The sequence below is a fragment of the Mustela nigripes genome, chromosome 3 (genome assembly GCF_022355385.1).
Source record: "Mustela nigripes isolate SB6536 chromosome 3, MUSNIG.SB6536, whole genome shotgun sequence".
Lineage (NCBI taxonomy): Eukaryota > Metazoa > Chordata > Mammalia > Carnivora > Mustelidae > Mustela > Mustela nigripes.
In genome coordinates, this window is record NC_081559.1 from 132,216,094 (window position 1) to 132,233,650 (window position 17,557).

Genomic DNA, 17,557 nt, shown 5'->3' on the forward strand with positions numbered 1-17,557 from the left:
CAAATCAAACATGGCCCATGGGCCAGGATTCCAAAAGTTCCCTGACTTAGACCACAGCTGCATCTAAAAATATAAATGAGGAGCACCTGGGCAGCTCAGTCGTTAAGAGTCTGCCTTCAGCTCAGGTCATGATCCCAGGCTCCTGGGATCGAGCCCAGCATTGGGCTCCCTGCTTGGCGGGAAGCCTACTTTTCTCTCTCCCTCTCCCCCTGCTGGTGTTCCCTCTCACATGGTGTCCCTCTCTGTCAAATAAATAAATAAAATCTTTAAAAATAAATAAAGTAAAATAAAATATAAATAAATGAGAAAAAGAAACGTCTCTAAGTGTAGCTGAGCACTTAGGCTAACTCACAAATGCTTAGTTCTAAGCAACAGTCCAAGAGACTAAATAGCCAAAAGATATGATCAACACAGTTATTTTATCCAAACCTACTAGGCTGTGAATTCCAGGAGTACAGAGACATGTTTTGCTCACCCATCCTCAACTGCACCAAGCCCAGGCTAGGAAATGTGTCTAATGGACACATACCTGCAGCCCTCTCTCTTCCAAAGTCTTCTGTGCAGATGAACATAATAGCTGGATGGTGTTAACTTTTTCAGAAGTTTCCTTACACTTAATGGGGCCCACCTAATGACAAAAAGCCATGAAAGCCTGAGACCAAGTGATCGCCACAGTTTTGACATCGCCTTTGGCTCTGACAGCACGGTTCCAGTGATAGTGTCCGTTCTGCAGGAGGGGTTCGGGAAAGTTCTGCTGCCTCAGGAGTGTGTGTTTGTCAACCTGCAGGGATGGTAGCTGTGATTTTCGGCTAAAACTGTGTGATATTCTTGGCTATTTCATTGCTAGTGGCAACGCATCTTCCAGCCATTGGCACATGCTGGCAAGTGTTTGCTGTTTAAATTCTACTGCACTCAGTCTTTTACTTTCAGACACTGTTCCAGAAAGCAACAGATCCAGATTAACATTTGAGACCATCCGCTAACACAGCGAGCTAATTAGTTATCATATTGAATGCCTCAGGGCATGTATCATACAGGGGGAAATCACAGAGAGCAAACCCTTAATTAGACAAAACTAATTTCTTAGTTTCACAAAAGATGCAAGGTAAACTGGATCTTTTGCATACAAGTCCTGTCTGTAGAGGAGGCCAGGATCTCCTCACGCCGTATTCAAGAGGCAGCCCCAACACAAATGCTGCCTTTTCCATCACGTGTCTGCGATGGGGAGAGACGTAATTTTAATAGACTAGCACTAGTTCCATTTTGGAGTCCATGGAGTTGAGTCCGTGTTTCCGTATACGGAGAGGGCAGGGGATTCACAGGTCTTCCGGAGGGATCTCCACCATAAGCCTGTTTTGCAGATGAAGAATGATTATGGGTTTTTTTTTTGTTTGGTGTTTTTGGCAGCGGTGAACATTTTACAGGAACACTATGGCAACTTTAGAGTTTTACACCCGCAGCAGGCTAATCTTCATTTATTAGTATCTACAGGATTTAAGGTCATGAGAGGAAAAGACTGGTTGCTGCGAAGAATATTGCCAGAAAGATTATTTACATAGTCAACATTTGATAAAGCTTCTTTTATGTTCAGCAAGGAGGGATCAGTTTTCTCTGGAGGGAACAAGCAGGCCAGTATTCTTGACCAAACACCACATCCCATACTGGTGGCAGCAAACAGCAGCCCTGTGTACGGAGGCTTCCAACCGCCATAGCCAGGCTGCAAGGGGAGCAGGCAAGAATAAATTAATCTTCCAAGTGGGGTTTCTGAAACCTCTGGAAAAAAACATTTACATTTCAAATCAAAACATTTCATTTCTGAGGAGAGCTGTCTACCAAAATGAGCACTTCCACTCCCTGGCTGACAGGCCCGCCGAAATGTTATTTTATGAATGTGCTAAAAGCAGTAGTGAGGATTTATTTCATTGCCCATGTTAATCAGTTGTCCTTCGGTCTTACACATCTATAAATAATAGCGCATTGCTGAACACATCTTAATTTCAGGGAGTTTAGCTTTTATATGGCCTAGAGGATAGGAGTGGGGAAAGATCACAAACTTTATGTCCTCATCCAACCTATCGCGGGGTAGTAGATATGTGAGGGAGAAACTCAAATCAGTTTGGCCTCGAGTACTTCTGAGACTCCTCAACTTCACCAAAGATGAACAGGATCGTGTTAAGGGCCTCTGAGCTCAGAGAAGATTCTTGTTATAAACAGAACAGTGTGGCAGGAATTGTCAGCCATAGCCAATGCTGAACTTCAGTCCTCGACTCTGCTGCCAACACAGATGTATGCCACCATGAACAAGTCTCTGCCTTGCTCTGGATTTTCAAAATTCTTTAGAGTCTCTGAAGATCTGCTGCAGAGTAAATATTTACTTTGGCTTTACCCGTACTCACCAGCATGTCCCGCCATCCTTCTCCCATCTGTCCATCCATCCTTCTGAATTATTTTTTTAATCATGGTAAAATATACTTAACATAAAACTTACTATTCCAACCATTTTTAAGTGTACCGTTCAGTGCCACTAAGTACACCTAGTGTTGAGCAACTATCACTACTATGCATTTTCATAACTTTTTAATCATTTCGAATAGAAGCTCTACTTTATTGCTTAACGGTGAAATAATAACTCTCCTTTCCCAGCCCCTGATAAACTCTATTCTATCCTTTGTCTCTGTGAATGTATCTATTGCAGTTACCTCATATAAGAGGAATCAAACATTTGCCCTTTTGTGTCTGCATAATGTTTTCACTTAGCGTCAATCTTTGATGTGTCTGAATTTCATTCCTTATTGTGGCTGAGTAATATTCCATTGCATGGATATGCCACCTGTTGCTTATCCCTTCATCTGCAGAAGGACACTTGAGTTGTTTCCACCCTCTGGCTATTGTAAATAGGGATACAATGAACACTGGTGTACAAATATGTTTTAGTCCCTGCTTTCAGTTCATTTGATTATATACCTAAATAAAATTATAGGATCATAGTGTAATTCTCTTATCTTTTTGAGGAACAGCGAAACTGTTTTCCATAGAGGCTGCATCATTTTACATTCCCATCAACAATGCATGAGGGTTCCAATTTCTCCACATCTTCACCAAGATTTCTTATTTTCCATTTTTTGCATAACTGTCCTGATGATGGGAAGTGAGAACTCATTGTGATTTTGAATTGCATTTTTCTAATGACTAAAGATGTTGAACATCTTTTATGTGCCTACTGGCTATATATCTTCATTCAAGAAATATCTAGTCAAGTCTTTTGCCTAATTTCTAGCTGGTTTGTTTGGGGATTTCTGCTGTTGAGTTGTAGTAATTATTTATATATTCTAGCTATTAACCCCTTATCAGATCTATAATTTGCTAATACTTTGCTCATTGAGTTGTCTTTTCAACCCTTGAGAGTGTCGTTTGATGCATAAAAGTTTTAAATTTTGATGTAGTCCAATTTACCTACTTTTTTAAATTGCCTGTGCTTTTGGTGTCATATCCAAGAAATTATTGCCAATCTAACATGAAATTTTCCTGTTTTAGTTTTAGTTTTTAGAGTTTTAGTTTTTAGTTAGAGTTTTAATTTTAGCTCTTACATTTATGTCTTTACATTTAGGCCTAATTTTTGAGTTAATTTTTTAATACATCCTATTTTCATTCTTCCTTTTACCTTAAAAATACTTACTGAGGTCCTACTATATACCATGCATTGAATGGGATACAGGAAGGAAGAAAATGAAATCTTTTCATTCCCTCAAGGAGCTTACATTCTAGTGACAGACAGACAGACAATGGGCATCTAATCAAATATATAAATAAGATAAAAATGAAATCATTTCAGATAATGATTAGTGGTATGAAGGGAAACCTGGGTATTGGGATAGTGATTTCACCTGGGACAGTGTGGCAGGAACTCCGGCAAGGGTGGTCACAGAGGTTTCTGACTAGAGGTGAAGGCAGCCATGTTAAGATCTAGGAGAAGAGATGTGGGAGAAGCGCTCCAGGCAAAGGGAAAAGGACCTGAGACAGGGTGAAGATGAGCATTTTTGTGGGACTGAGAGGGGATGGTGGGATTAACTGAGATGAACTGTTGGGAGAATAATCAGCACTGAGGTGAGCAGCAAGGCAGGAACAGAGTGGCATTGGAGGCCATGGTCTTGTCATTGCAATGGGAAGCCCCAAGAGAGCATTTAAGCAAGTAATGATATGAACAAATTTATACTGGAGGGAAGTTATCACTCTGGCCTGTATGGAAATTGCCTTAAAGGGGAGAGAGTAGAGCAAACGTGGAAACAGACTTTTGGAGGCTGGAGTCAGGATGACTGAGACTTGGGTGTGGTGGAACAGGAGGTGATAAGTGGTCATATTGGGGATTGACTTTGGAGGTAGATCTGACAAATTTGCTGGTGGATTAGAGAAGGGAAAAAGGAATCAAGAGGACTCCTAGGTTTCTCCCTGAGTGACTGGGTGTCACTGCTGTGATGAGAAAAATGGGAGGCAGGTGGAGTCAGTTCTGTCTTGATGTGAATTTTGAGATGCCGATATCCCCCCTCCCACCATTTTCATTAATTCGAGAAAGAACTGTCAAGCACTCTAACAGGCACTGGGCACGAAGAGTGGGCACAGCCCTGCCCTCATGGAGTTGCCTCACCTACCAGCTTTGCTCCCACACAAGTACTTATCCTAAGAAAACAAACCAAGAGACCCAAGAGAATGGAACCCAAACTCTGGCATATACCTTAATTTCATTTAGGCCCAGAAATTTGGACACAGGTTAGTCATTATGGTATCTTTTATTCTTCTGTCCCACTGGGATTAAGGAGACCCTGCTGGGGGTATACATTGCAAGAGGGTGTGCCATCTTTGCTGATTTTACTCACTAACAGGAGAAATTGAGCAAGTCCCTGAATTTATTTAGGAAGGTAGAAATAAAATCTTAGTTCATATTAAAAAGGAGTCACTTATTGTCCGCAGCCTGAAAGATGATGTCCTAATGAAGTCTTTTTGAATATACTTTGAGTCCAAGCAAAATACTTTGTCTTTAAAGTGAAGGACAACCCGGTTCTATTTCCTTGGCAGCACCTGCTGTGCCTGGGACAGTGGTTTCTGCACAGAGACCCTCCCCTGGCCAAGGCTGCTGTCCAGTTCCAGTGGAGTTTGGTCAGTATTGCATTGTACCCGAAGTTCATTAGGTTTTGTACTTTGGGTAGAAGGCTACTGGCTTCTGAACATAAGGCAAAAGCAATGGCTTTTGAAAGCTTTGTGGGAAAGTGGAGTCACTTGATAAACTTCTGAGCTGGGGGACCAGCCAGCATGAAGCAAACAAGAAACAGGATTTTTAAAGATAGGACCATTCTCAAGTTTCTTACTGCCAAGCTAACTTAAATAACCTAGTAGCTTTAACAAACTATCTTTTCAAGGATATCCATGCTATCCTTTTTGCTTCCTATTTCAGGAAAGGGTCACCAAGCTTGCACCACGCCCTCAGTCAGAAGAGGATCTGTCTGCTCTGTTTGAAGCTTCAATGAAACTATATTAATTTTCATTCTCACTGAAAGAATTACCACTGGCCATCACAGTCCTAACAATAGAAGCCAAGCTAGCCAGAACGGTCTTTTCAACTCCACATAAAACATACCTGTTGCCAGTCTGGATGTGATACAAACTTATCCTGCAAAAGATTCCCTGTGCTCAAAGTCAAGCTACTTCCATAAAACGGTGGGAAAATGATCACTATGTCGGGCCTTGGGCTAGACTTTAAGGATCCATGTTCCTGCCCCAAACCCCACAGATTGCCACTGCTCTATTTACCAAGTGGGCAAAAACTCAGTATCTATCAAAAACATAAATGTACATGTCCTATGCCCAGTAACCCCAGTCTAGAAATTTATCCTCTAGAAATACTAGCACAAGCATGTTAAGAAGTAGGTCAAGGATGTTTCTGGCAGCACATTTCCTAATAAAAAATATGAAAGAACCTAAATAGTCACTAATAGTATAGAGATAAATCACAGTATATTAAATAATGGAATGCTATAGTGCTATCAGTAAGAATGAGATAAATCTATTGGAAAAATGCCTGTGATATACCACTAAACTGGAAAAAAGCAGAACAATTATATCTTTGCATGGTCTGACTTTTACTCACTAAATTATATATAAATATATGTCTAGAGAGACAGAAAAGGAGACATGTCAAAATATTAAAAATTATCACTGGAGAAATGGAATTTGGGGTACAGAGAATTGAAAAAATAGTCACTTTGTTTTGTACTTCCTGTTTTTATTTCATCAACATCTATATTGTTTGGCTATGTTACAACAGGCACATTTTCTGATTTTAAAAGAGCCAAAGAAATAAAGGGGCAGCAGAACAGAAAAATTATACCTCATTGTTTTAGGTCAGATTCATCTTAATTTATAAAAGTACTAGTAACTAATATTTAAGGATTAAAACAGACCCAAAGAGGTAAAATATTAAAGACTGATCCTCAAATAAATTGTTCCTTTGAGAAAAACACTAACATCCTACATGGTAATTCCCTCTTTGAAAAGATATGTTTGGTGCTCAGAATAAATTAATTCAAAAGCAAGCAGTGTTGCAGTTTATAGACTTCAGCCTTGCAAGTAGAATCTAAGGATGGTCGTCTGCCTGCTATCCCCAGCCTCCAGAAACTTCTACAGCTCATTTCTCCTCATAAAGGTTCCCACACTGATGTTTTTTGCCTGCACCAGCTTTGGCAATCTGGATCTCGGTGTACTTGGGATTTAGTCATGTTTTAAACTGAATTAAAGTTTTAATCGAATAAGTTATGTATATATAATAACATCAGGACTTTTAAAAATGCAAGAGAAGTGCATTACTTGCCTTCAGCCTGGCCAGGCCCACTTTATCTGTATAAAGTTATTTCCTTAAGATCTTTTAAATAACACTGAGATAATGTTGATAGGTTTCTCTAACTAGAAACATAAAATATGGTCAGTACCAAAAACTGGTAATACAGATATAAACACAAAAAGAAAGTATTTGTTCATATTGTACCATCCAGAAGACAGCCACTGTTAAAAATTTGGTTTATGTTTATTATATGCATGAATGTATTTTTGACTTAGAAATGATATCATTAGGGTATAGTTTTAATTCCTACAGAACACTCAAATCATTTATACCAAGTGGCCAAAAGGCAAGCATAGGACAGTACCAACAGAATTTCAGTTATACCTTGCAGACCATAACTAGCTAAAATTCCCTCCAGCGTTTCATGAGTATCATGGGTTTTGAAGGCAGAAGCTGTGTGACTGAAAGTACAGCTAAACTCTCTGGTCATCTGAGATCCTTCAGGAAACTTGAGTAAAAGTTGTTAAGGTCTCAAAACAGCTTTGGCCCAGCAAAAACATGTATGCGTCTCTCCATCAACCCACCCTCCCAAAAAAGTCCAGTCAAGATCTAGAACCCTTACATTCTACAAGGTGATCACTAGAATGACATTAGGTTAGGGGTCAAGGGCTGTGGGCTCCACTCTAGTCCCTTGGTCTGTCTTGAGTTTTACTCAAGAGACCAAGGCCTCTTCCAGCTTGAAGATGCTATGCCTAGATTTTATGTATCCCATAGTCCTTACTGTGTGATTTTGAGTTTGGGAAATGTAAAATAATTTGAGACACAAAGATGCATTCTCGATCTCAAATGTTCGATGCCTTTACTACCAGTAGCCAGATGTCTAAATGTGACTCACCAGGAGGAGTGTTTGGTATTCATACCGATGATGACTCTGTAGAGGAAGGATTTAAAGGTCAGGCATGAAGAAACAGATTTAGGAAGACTTCACGTTTTCTATCTTAATACCCATCATGTTGGTCCTTACAATTTCAGAATATGGAAAAGAGGTGCTTCTTGACTAACCAGCTATTAAAAGACTGTGAGAGAAGAAATTCAGCCCATTTCTTTAAACCAAACACTTTGATATTTCTGAGACAACAAATATATTTTTCTAAGTCAAATCCTAGTTCTTATTACCGTTAAAAGATGAAAAAGTACTTAGGGGTTATAGCTCCATTTGTATGGATTAATTTATTTGCTACGGCAAGAAAAATTAGAATAATATTCAAAAGTGTATAATATCACTTTCACAAAAATACATTTGGTGGAATTTTCACTTAAAATACATGTGTATCCCTAACTTGTTTTATGATATAGAATACTGATTTGTTTCAAGCACATCAAGTTTATGATTTTTGTCAAGTGCCACAATAAACAGCCTATTCGTTTTGTAGTCCTCTCACTTCTCCGCGCACCAGGACGGCTGTGCTGGGCTTGGCATTTCTGCATAGCTGTGGACACAGCTGTGGGGTGTTTTCCAGTGGTCAGTGAAGTCAGTCTACCTTTGTAAAATACAGACAAGTACAGTATCAAAATAGAAAGCAAAACTTGCTTTCCTGGCCTTTTAACCCTGAGAAAGATTAATGGTTGTTTGGATTAGAAACTGTACACTAATGAGGGACTGTTGCCTCCAGGGAGTGGGTCTGAGAAAGGGGACTGTTCACCTCTGGGTCAACACTGCACATACTGCCCTGTCTCTGATGACCAGCAACCCCAAGCCGAGACAGCTGCCCAGGCCCTCCATCAAAACGCCTGACCCTCAGGGAGCTGTAGCGGAGGCTGGCCCACATCCCCGCCATCACCATCACAATGGTGACAAACCAGACAAACCCTGGTCTGCCCAGGGTAGTCTCCAGGGATGAGCTGCAGTTTGAATGGGCAGAAATTGCTTCTTGAAGCCCTACGTTCAATTACCAGCAGCTGGGGGTGGGAGGGTCTAGTTTCTGTTGCTATTATTCCACTGTCTTTCCAACTACCCCACAACTCTTAGAATAAATGCATACCCCCTGCAAGTTGCAGTAACTGTTCGTGATTTTTGTCCCATGTGAAATCCCTCATGAAGCTCCGTGCAGAACGGCCAACTTTAAAGTAACCCTACTTCATTCTTTCTGGCTTTAAGTACTGGCTTTTTAATTTGGGTATTTTTAATTGGTTTTCCAATTTATAAAATTGGAAGACTGATTAAAATAATCATGAGCGAAAAAGAGAAAATAACTACCATCATGCCATTCCCCAAACACAGCTGCTATCATTTGATATACTTCCTTTCCATCTTTTTCATTTGGGTGGTGTAATTTCCAGCTCATTTGCCTTAAGGCATGACATTTTAAGTACTTTCTACGTTGCTACATAATCTTCATAATTATTCTTTTTAAAGGTACACAATGTTTTCTTGAATAGAAATTTAAACACATCCTTGTTATAGGGCATCAACTGCTTCCAAATTTTGACCCCTACTAGTGACATAGCAATGAATAATGTGTATATGGCTTTTAAAAAAAATCATATTCTAAATTAACTTAAGTTAACCCCAAATTGAATTTTTATATTAAAAGTATGGACATTTTTATGACTTTTGATTCATACTACCAACTTGCTTATACTCCACTATTGTCTTATCTTTGTGTCCCCTCTCCTTTAATCCTCTCTTCAAAATACACAGTATAAGCCAGTAAGAAATGAAACTGAACTCACATGGATGACCAGGGCTAGGCTATTTGTGCAGACCTGCAAGAGTCACCTGTGGTTTTTTTCTTTTATATCAGTGTATCTTAACAGTTCACATGAACACAGATTAAAATTTTCAAATAAAATTATGAGACTTTAGTGTTACTTAATTCAAACTGTAGATCACCAAGACCACTTTTATCACTTTTTTTCCTTCTGGAACCTTCCACACGACCCTAAACCCGTGGGCTTGTGTTATTCATTGCCCCCCGTTTTCCTGGCCAAAAACAAACAAAAACCCACAGGGACATTATAAATATCCTTTTCTATAAGGCTGTTCTAGAACCATCCAGGCCTATGTGCAAGAAGTGCTGCACTGGGAGAATATAACCAACAACCATCTCCACCAAGATCCCTCCCACGGGTCTAAGTTGCCCCTTTAATCAAAAAGCTCTCAGATCTTTGCAATTATCCACATTGGTCCCATGTGGCTTTGGCAAAATTTACCGGAGACCAACGTGAACCATATACCAAGCATTGCATCGGAGAAAAGAATGTTTGTGAGGCAACATACAAACGGAAAGAGGTCCAAAGAGTACCACCAGCCTGGAGTGGCCACCTGAGTAAAGACAGGCTAATTTTCATTCATTTTCTACATCTCCTTTAACTCCTATATACTCAGTACACAGCTCAGCACCTTAACAAAATATTTTCCCAAAGGAGGAAGGAGATCATGTATTTGGGAAGAGGAAGATTGGGGTTCTGCAGGTAGCAGTGATGAGGGGGCGGCAAGGAAATGATTACAGGAACATGACATTTAGGGTTTTTTTAGTAATATTTAACCAAACTAGGGTCACTTTATAAATATAAATATCAACTCTTAGGAAATGTGGAGGCCAATTTACTAGGGTATATACTACAGCTGGCAACAATAATAAACTAAAAACAGTAACAGTTTCATTATAACAGTTTCAAATAAGAGTCATTTACTGGGTCCTCAACCTGTGCAGTCTCTCAATCAAGGAGTTGCCCACTATGACAGAGGCATTACTGTGTCCTTTTTGCACAAATGAGGAAATGAAGTTTAAAACAGAACAAAAAAATAACCAAAACAAACAAAAACCAACTTCACACAGCTAGTAAGGGATAGGACTAGCACTCAATCCCAAGGTCATCCTGACCCTGCATTCCCAGCCACCAAACTCCCTACCTTACAAGTGCCTTCTGTTGTCTGAGAGCTTCTTGAATTGCATTTAAACACTGTACACCCCTGTGTACAACGCAATACCTTGAACACAGTAGGGGACCCATAAGCATTTGCAGAATAGAGGATCTTATTTCATTAAAAGATGAAAAAGGAGGGACGCCTGGGTGGCTCAGTTGGTTGGACAACGGCCTTTGGCTCAGGTCATGATCCCGGAGTCCCAGGATCGAGTCCCGCATCAGGCTCCCAGCTCCACGGGGATTCTGCTTCGCTCTCTGACCTTATCCTCGCTCATGCTCTCTCTCACTGTCTCTCTCAAATAAATAAATAAAATCTTAAAAAAAAAAAAAAGGTGAAAAAGAGAAGAAAAACAAAAGAAAGTCCTGCAAACCTTTGACACGTCAGAGAAAAGTGGAGCTGGCCATGCTGGAGGTCACACAGAAGGGTACTGGGGGTGAATCCCAGCCCTGCTTCTTACTGAGTAACCTAGGGTAAAGACTTAGATTTTCTGAGCACAAACAACCTCATAAGGTTGTTATAAACATCAATAGGAGGTAATGCATGGGAAATGTCTACAACAGTGGCTGGCCTTGCTCAGTAAATGTTACTTCTCTTCCCTTTCCTGAATGCTAGATCCACAGGAAGACTTTCACCCCAGCAGCTGACTAGCAGATGACTACAGTGACATCAGCTGTACACTAAGGGCTTCCAAACTTCCCTCAGAACAAGAAGTACCTGGGATGCTAGTTAAAGATATAGGTCAGTCCTTTCCTCCTACCCTGGAGAAATTCAAATCCTGTCAACCTGGGTTGGAACCCAGGAGGCAGCTGTTAAGTCAATTTGGTTTAGGAAAGTTAAACAGCACCTGGGCCTGTCTGGTGGCTTCTTGGCATAGATGGTGGTAGAAACAGAGCAGTAGTCTCATCCTTCAACGTGCATCAGAAGCTTCTGGAGAGCTTAGTAAAATACAGGTTGCTGGGCCTGGTCCCCAGGGTTTCTGATTCATTAAATCCAGGTGGGAAGTGAGAATCTGCATTTCTAACTGGTTCACAGGTGATGCTGCTGATCAAGGAACCACACCTTGAGTGGATGGCAATTTTCTCACATTTCAAACTTACCTGGCTCAGATTTCAGCTGGAATTAGTTCTACATCGCATGTGGTAAGGCAATGAGCCCCTGAGGAGGGTCAGGACAACACCAGAAACTTACCGCAGGACTCCTCCACCAGACTGGGAGACCACGGCCTGAGCGCTGTCCTGCCTCTTCCCCACCATGACTGGCTTGCCCTGCAAGCTCCTGCTTCGCATATCCACCTTATTTTCAGGCTAAGACCTTTCATGGATGTGCCCATCAAAACCTGAACAGAAAGAAGATGCTTGCTTACGACTCTAGCCTTGATGGTATTTGCTTCAACCACCAGGAGACTATTAAAAAGTACATGAAGTAACTGTACACCAAGTTTCATTTCAGTATAATTGGTAGAAAGAATATAAGACTCCCAGCTATGAGGTTTCCAGACTGATAAAACCGCTCTAATTTGTTTAAATAAGAAAGTATCTGGGTACCTGGGTAGCTCAGTCTATTAAGCGTTTGCCTTTGGCTCAGGTCATGATCCCAGGGGCCCCCACTCAGTGGGGAACCTGCTTCTCCCTCTCCCTCTGCCCCTGCTTGTGCTCTCTTGCCCTCTCTGAAAAATAAATAAATAAAATCTTAGAAAGAGAAAGAGAGAGAGGAAGGGAGAGAAAGACAAGACAGACTAGGGGTGCCTGAGTAGCTCAGTCAGTTAAGTGTCCAACTCTGGATCTCAGCTCAAGTCCTGATCGCTGGGCCTTGAGTTCAAGCCCCATACCGGGAGCCCACCTAAAATAAAAAAAGAAAATGAAAATCCTCCTTGTTATATTTCTATTTTTAAAGGTATGTTGTGGAAAGTTTCCAATTTAACGTGAAAAGGGATGTAGAAAGATTGAATACAAACTGAGAAGTGCTTGTAATTATTGGTAAAGTAGGTCCTTGGATATAAATCAAACTAACTGTGCTTCAAGAGCAAAAGTGCCACGGTGAACAAAAAGGACAGCTACTTATATGTAATTAGAAAAAGGCAACGCAGTGGTCATGCTGCTCACTCACAGGCACCACAGGGCTCCCTGTTCTGGCTCTTGTCCTTGACATCCGGCATTAGTTATCTACCACATACCCTTGTTAACCTTAGAAAATAAAACTGCCTGTTATTTTACTAGCAAAACGTGGTCTTATTTTGAAACAGCAGCGAACTGCGATCCAGAGTAAGCACGCTACGGCGAAACCATAGAACACCCGGATCAAAGGAGAGAGGAGGGCAGTTGGAAGGGCTGATATAAACAAAAAGCCCATTGGCCTAAACTGGGAGTTTAAAGGATAGCGGCTTCTCATTGGCTGCATTGTGTCTCTTTCTCATTGGCTGGGCCGTTGCCGAGGCAGGAGGAAAGCCTCTCCTCCTTCAGCTGGGCTAGAAATGTTTATCCCAAGGTGCGGCTCTTCCTATTGGGTCTGCAATTGACAACAGTGGTAGGGCCCAAGAGCGCCCCCTGCTGGCCTCCAACTCCATTCTAAATGAGATATTCTTTCGTTAATTTTCACGGCCTTGATAAAGGGTTTTAGATGATCTCACCAAAAATGAGCACAGGCAGGGAGGACTGGTACCGTCATGTTACTGAACCACCAAAATATATAGATTTAAAACGTTTGATTTAAAATTGAGTAGAAAAAGATATTCCCTAACTTTGTGGAGAGAGAGAGATGGAGCACCTCCCAAACTTTCATTGATTCCACCCTATTCTCCTGTCTGGCCAATAGCAGGGTATTATCTTTGTTAGCCTGGATTCCCCCACCTTTCTTGGGTAGCCTCAGTTACCCAGTATGATGTACTGAATTGTTTCCCCCAAATTCATATGTTAAAGCCCTAACTCCCTCCACATGGGACTGTATTTGAAGGTAGGGTCTATAAAAAGGTATAAGGTTAAAGGGGGTCATATCTGTGGACCTTAATCCAATCTGACTGGTGTCCTTCTAAGAAAAGGAAATTTGAACACAAAAGAAACACAGAGATGCATACACACAAAAGAAAGACCATGTGAGGACACAGTGAGAAGGTGGGCCAAGGAGAGAGGCCTCTGGAGAAACCAAACCTGCTGACACCTGATCTTGGACCCCTGGCCTCCAGAACTGTGAGGAAATAAAATTCTGTGTTTCAAGCTGCCCAGTCTGTGAATTTTGTTAGGGTAACCCTAGTAACCTAGGATTTGCTGGCAAATGACAGAGTCTTGAAGGATTTACATCAGAAAGGGCTAAGAGCCACTAGCAGAAAATAAAGTAGTAAATCCAGAGGAAAGAAAGAGAAGAAAAGACTTGAGGCAGCAACATGAGTGTAAAGAGATTCTTAGGTGAGGTGAGCAGAGAGGAAGAGATGAGGGGCAGCCAAGAAGCAGGCACTGGAAGATAAATAGGGAGAGAGCAGTTTGGTTTTGTTCTTAAACTTTGTCTCTGTATTATAAATGGAATCCCCTTTGGAGTGTCTTAGGAGACAGCAATAATGACATAGATTGTTTTAAAATTTTTTCTGCAGGTCAGACTTGTGCTGTGATGCTTTTGCAAAATGCAACACCAAACCAAGCCTGATTCAAACAATGGAGAGTTTAGGTTATAATTTTCAATAAGTACAGCAAGAGCAGTGATCAAAAAAAAAAAAATGGGAAAGCCTTCATGAAAGAAGTGATTCCTGTGTTGAACCATGAAGGAAAGATGGAGTTAGATAGGAGGTAGGACATTCCAGGGACAATGAACAGCAGGAACAATAACAAGAGAGTTTTCAAGAGCAAGAGGTGGCAAGTTGAGGCTGGAGAAGTAAATGTGGCCCAATCCTGGTGCTTTGCTGGAACTTGGAACATACCCAGAAAGGTGGTAGAAACCATCAAGGATGAGCTGGGGTGTCAGAGACAGAACTGTATTATAGATTGGTCACTTGGACATATGATAACAATTGATTCTATGAAACAATTATAGAATGACAAAAAAAAAGATCATTATAAATAAGCTTATATTTGTTTCATCTTTCTCTGTATTTTTAATTTTTAAAATTTTTTTAAAGATCTTTTATTTGACAGAGAAAGAGAGAGACAGTGAGAGAGGGAACACAAGCAACGGCGAGAGGGAGTAGGAGAACCAGGCTTCCTGCTGAGCAGGGAGCCCAATGTAGGGCTGGATCCCAGGACCCTGGGATCATGACCTGAGCCAAAGACAGATGGTTAACAACTGAGCCACCCAGGTGCCCTCTCTGTATTTTTAAATTTTTATTTGGAAATAATTGTAGATTCAGATGCAACTGAAAGAAAGAACACAGAGAGAGATCCCGTACATCTTCACACAGTTTCCTCCCATGGTAACACCTTGCACAACTGTAGTGTAATATCACAGAAATTGACACTGATACACTGCTTCTGCCTTATTCGGTTTCACAATTTTACATGAACTCATTTGTGTGTGTACTCAGTTCTGTCACATTTTGTCACATGCACAGATTCATATGGCATCACTACAGCCCAAATACGGAACAATTCCATCACAAGGATGCCCTGTGCTACCCATCTAAAGCCAGAGCCACTTCTCTCCCTCCCCAATCCTTGGCAACTACTAATCTCTTTTCTATTTCTATAACTTTGTACATTTTAAGCACAAAACCTTTTGAGATTGGCTTTTTTCCCCCACTCATCATAATTCTCCTGAGATTGATTTAGGCTATTGAGTGCACTAATAGTTCCTTCTTTATTCCATGATGTGGATGTGCCACAGTTAACCATTCAACTGCCAAAGGACATTTTGACTGTTTACAGCTTAGGGCTATTACAAATAAGGCTGCTATGAAAGATTGTATACAGGTTTCTGGATGAGCATAAGTTTTCATTTCTCTGGGTTAAATGTCCAAGAATGCCATATGGTTTTGTTTAGTTATGTAAGAAACTGCCAAACTGTTTCAGGGGGCTGCACCATTTTACATTCCCACCAGAAACGTGTGAGTTTCTCCACATCCCACCAGCATTTGCTGTTACCACTGTTTTTTATTTTAGCTGTTCTGGGAGGCATGTAGTGAGCTCCCATTGCCGTTTTTCATTTGCATTTCTCTAATGGCTAATGATGTTGAACATCTTTTCAAGTGCTGATTTGCCATCTGTATATCCTCTTTGCTAAAATGTCTGTTCATGTCTTTTGCCTATTTTCTAATTAGATTATTTTTTTACTGTCGAGTTTTGAAAATTCTTGTATATGCCAGCTATAAATCCTTTGACAAATATGTGGTTTGCAAATGTTTTCTCGCAGTCCACTGTTTGTCTTTTCATCTTTTTTAAAAATAAACTATTTTTTAAGATTATATTTATTTATTTGACACAGATAGAGAGAGACAGCAAGAGAGGGAATACAAGCAGAGGGAGTGGGAGAGGGAGAAGCAGGCTTCCCACTGAGCAGGGAGCCTGATGCTAGACTCCATCCCAGGACCCTGGGATCTTGACCTGACCCAAAGGTAGACACTTAATGACTGAGCCACCCAGGCGCCCCAGTCTTTTCATCTAATTACAGAGTGCCTTTTCACAGAGCAAAAAGTTTTTATTTGAGAGGTCCAATGTATCATTTTTTCCCCTATCTTGCTTTGGTGTCAAGTTAAGAACTCTGATTAGCCATAGAGGTCTAAATTTTTTCCTAAAAGTTTTAATTTTACATTTAAGTCCATGGTCCATTTTGTGTTAATTTTTTTTTTTTTGAGAGAGAGAGAGATTGAGAGTGCGCTCAGGGGTGGAGGCCAGGGAGGGGGACAGAGGGAGAGAGAGAATCTTAAGAAGGCTCCAAGTCCAGTGCAGAGTCTAATGCACGTGATCTCATGACCCTAAGATCATGACCTGAGCTGAAATCAATAGTCAGACACTCAACTGAGCCACCCAGGGTCCCCTGCACTTATTTAGATCAACATTTCATTTAATTGGCATTCGTAATTTTTAGGACAGTTCATAGGCATGTTTTGTTACATTTTTTTGTTTTGTCAGTTTTATACCTAAGTATTTTGTTTTCTTTGCAGCAATTATACGTGATTTTTTTTTAAACTTCTGTTTCCACATGTTCGTTGTTAGTATACAGAACTGTGATTTTTGCACATCTATATTATATGCTGCAACATTGCTGATTCCTTAAGAATCATAGGCAATTGGGGCACCTGGGTGGCTCAGTGGGTTAAAGCCTCTGCCTTCGGCTCAGGTCATGATCCCGGGGTCCTGGGATCTAAGCCCCGTATCGGGCTCTCTACTCAGCAAGGAGCCTGCTTCCTCCTCTCTCTCTGCCTGCCTTTCTGCCTCCTTGTGATCTCTGTCTGAAAAAAAAAAAAAAAAAAGAATCATAGGCAATTATGCCATCTGCAAACAGGGACAGTTTGATTTCCTCATTTCTAATATGTACACTTTTTATTTGCTTTTTTAAGATTATTTATTTATTTGACAGAGAGAGATCACAAGTAGGCAGAGAGAGAGGAGGAAGCAGGTTCCCTGCTGCACAGAGAGCCCGATGTGGGGCTCGATCCCAGGACTCTGGGATCATGACTTGAGCTGAAGGCCAAGGCTTTAACCCACTGAGCCACCCAGGTGCCCCTTATTTGCTTTTCTAGACTTTTTTTTTTTTTTTTAAGATTTTATTTATTTATTTATTTATTTGACAGAGAGAAATCACAAGTAGATGGAGAGGCAGACAGAGAGAGACAGAGGGAAGCAGGCTCCCCGCTGAGCAGAGAGCCCGATGCGGGCCTC

At 40.9% G+C, this 17,557-nt stretch overlaps 1 protein-coding gene and 1 long non-coding RNA gene across 5 annotated transcripts in view; one reads left to right on the plus strand and one right to left on the minus strand.

The window, feature by feature from the left end:
- Positions 1-8,257, plus strand: part of ADHFE1 (alcohol dehydrogenase iron containing 1) — a 35,111-nt gene extending 26,854 nt beyond the window's left edge. For both annotated transcript variants that reach the window (XM_059394661.1, XM_059394662.1), the window contains one exon: positions 5,447-8,257. In XM_059394661.1, coding sequence (XP_059250644.1) covers positions 5,447-5,530 — 84 coding nt within the window. In that variant the 3' untranslated portion in view covers positions 5,531-8,257. The remainder of the gene's footprint in view (positions 1-5,446) is intronic.
- LOC132014059 (uncharacterized) lies at positions 1,170-13,049 on the minus strand. Of its 3 annotated transcripts, none has more exons than XR_009403199.1 (4): positions 12,867-13,049; positions 12,305-12,426; positions 11,949-12,096; positions 1,170-1,717 (listed from the first exon to the last, which is right to left on the minus strand). It is a non-coding gene; the product is annotated as an uncharacterized LOC132014059 (long non-coding RNA). The 3 variants fall into 3 exon arrangements; XR_009403201.1 differs by lacking the exon at positions 1,170-1,717 and adding an exon at positions 8,280-8,366; XR_009403200.1 differs by lacking the exon at positions 1,170-1,717 and adding an exon at positions 8,298-8,370.
- Between the last annotated feature and the right edge of the window lie 4,508 nt (positions 13,050-17,557).